The sequence below is a fragment of the Monosiga brevicollis genome, genomic scaffold (assembly GCF_000002865.3).
Source record: "Monosiga brevicollis MX1 MONBRscaffold_42 genomic scaffold, whole genome shotgun sequence".
In the NCBI taxonomy this organism is placed as follows: Eukaryota; class Choanoflagellata; order Craspedida; family Salpingoecidae; genus Monosiga; species Monosiga brevicollis.
In genome coordinates this window covers 201,205-203,032 of record NW_001865079.1, presented here as the reverse complement: position 1 = coordinate 203,032, position 1,828 = coordinate 201,205, and the positions used below count along the sequence as shown (strand labels likewise).

Here is a 1,828-nt window from a genome sequence, read left to right as displayed (position 1 = left end):
ACACACACACACACACACACACACACACACACACACACACACACACACACACACACACACACACACACACACACACACACACACACACACACACACACACACACGGGGTACGGTGCATGACGGAGGGAATATATGTGTTGGCTGTGTGGATTGGAAAGAGAATCTTACCGACGGAGGTTGGCGGTGCGGGCAAAGCGACGCCCACATTCCTTGCATTGAATGGGACCCTCATCGCCGCCAAGAGTTGGTGACAAGGATGAAACCCCGCGGGAGGTGCTCATGGCGGCTGATCGAGGGCTGGGGACTTGTAGGGTGGGGCTTGTGGACAGACGTCCACTAGAAGGTTGCGAGCATGGCTTGCCGAGCATGGACGCCAAGAGCCAAGGGTTTGGCGGGAGCTTGGTCGGCTGCCGGCAAGAATGGGCACCCTGCCCGGCCCCTCCTGTGTACTGAAAACCCGCCAAGATGTTTGGTGCTGCTGCGAAGAGGGGGGTGCTAGCTCGACCCAGTGTATGTCTCTTGCTGAGTCAACTTCTGATTCAAGGGGCTTCAGCTATTCTGCATGCGAGCAAAAGAAATGATCATCAAAATGCTACCGAGTACACGCACAGGGTCTGCCGTTTCGAGAAGCACGCACGCACACACACACACATACACACACATATGAGGTGATCTCAAAAAGTGAGCAGGCACACCCGATGTGTTCTTGTGGAAGCAGGAGCGCAACGCGGTTCGAGGAGACGTGTGGGCTTGGATGAAGCGGATCAATGCCTGATGTATAATGTGGGAAAAGGTGGCGCAGGCATCGGATCTCAGGCCTCGGGAGCAAAGATGGAGAGAGAGAGAGAGAGAGAGAGAGAGAGAGAGAGAAGAGAAGAGGTGGGAGATGCAGGTTCGAGGATGGCAGTCTGGCCTAGCGGGCGTCGAGTGTGTTTGGGACCATTGGTAGGCAAGTGGGCGAGAGGATGCGCTTACCGATACACACTAGAGCAATCAGAAGTGTGGGGGCTGACCCTTGGGTACGGTCGCAGACGCTGGTGATGGCTGTGGATCTATGTGGGGGCGAGGGCAGACCATCAATCCCGGGCAGCGATGGGATCAAAATTGCAACAGAGGGGTTGTGAGGCGTCGTGCGCTTTTGTGATCACGGACAGACAGACCCAGACAAACGGTCTCAATCTCTCAACCACACACCACCCAGACGTCAAGCCAAACCACACCGCACGCACACACACGCACACACACACACACGCGGGGACGCAAAAGTGGCACGAGTTTGGTGTCATAAAAGCGTAGCCATGAGCAAGAGGGATCCAGGTCTCCGTGTGTGTCTGTGTGTCTGTCTGTCTGTGTGTGTGTCTGTGTGTGTGTGTGTGTCTGTGTGTGCGTGTGTGTCTGCCTGTGTGTGTGTGTCTGTCTGTCTGTCTGTGTGTGTGTGTTTGTATATTGGAATGGCAACTTTGGACACGGGCAGCGGCAGCCACAAGTATATGGGTGGTGACGTGGTGGTGGTGGTGTGTCCACGGGATGACGCGGGGGTGATGAAAGGACACTCGGGATTATAACCACGAGGGCGGACAAGGCGGGGAAGCAACTCGTGAAACCACCAAGGAGCCAGAACCAACCACGACAAACGAGATCGTGGCTTGAGCCGACCGAAGCGAGAGCCAAGCGAGTGCAAGCGCACAAGCAATGATCGAGGTGGAGGCCACGGGTCACGGGTCACGGGGAAGCGAGCAAGAGGAGCAAGGCGGCGACAGATGCTTTTTTTTTTCTTGTCTCATCAGACTGAATCGGCGAGGAGGGGAGGGTGATGGGCAAGCAGGGG

At 56.1% G+C, this 1,828-nt stretch overlaps 1 protein-coding gene across 1 annotated transcript in view; it reads right to left on the bottom strand.

The window, feature by feature from the left end:
- Positions 1–118, bottom strand: part of MONBRDRAFT_30055 (uncharacterized protein) — a gene marked incomplete at both ends in the record, with an annotated part of 5,163 nt that extends 5,045 nt beyond the window's left edge. The window contains one exon of the mRNA XM_001750491.1: positions 5–118. Within this exon, the coding sequence (XP_001750543.1) occupies positions 5–118 (114 nt within the window). The remainder of the gene's footprint in view (positions 1–4) is intronic.
- Between the last annotated feature and the right edge of the window lie 1,710 nt (positions 119–1,828).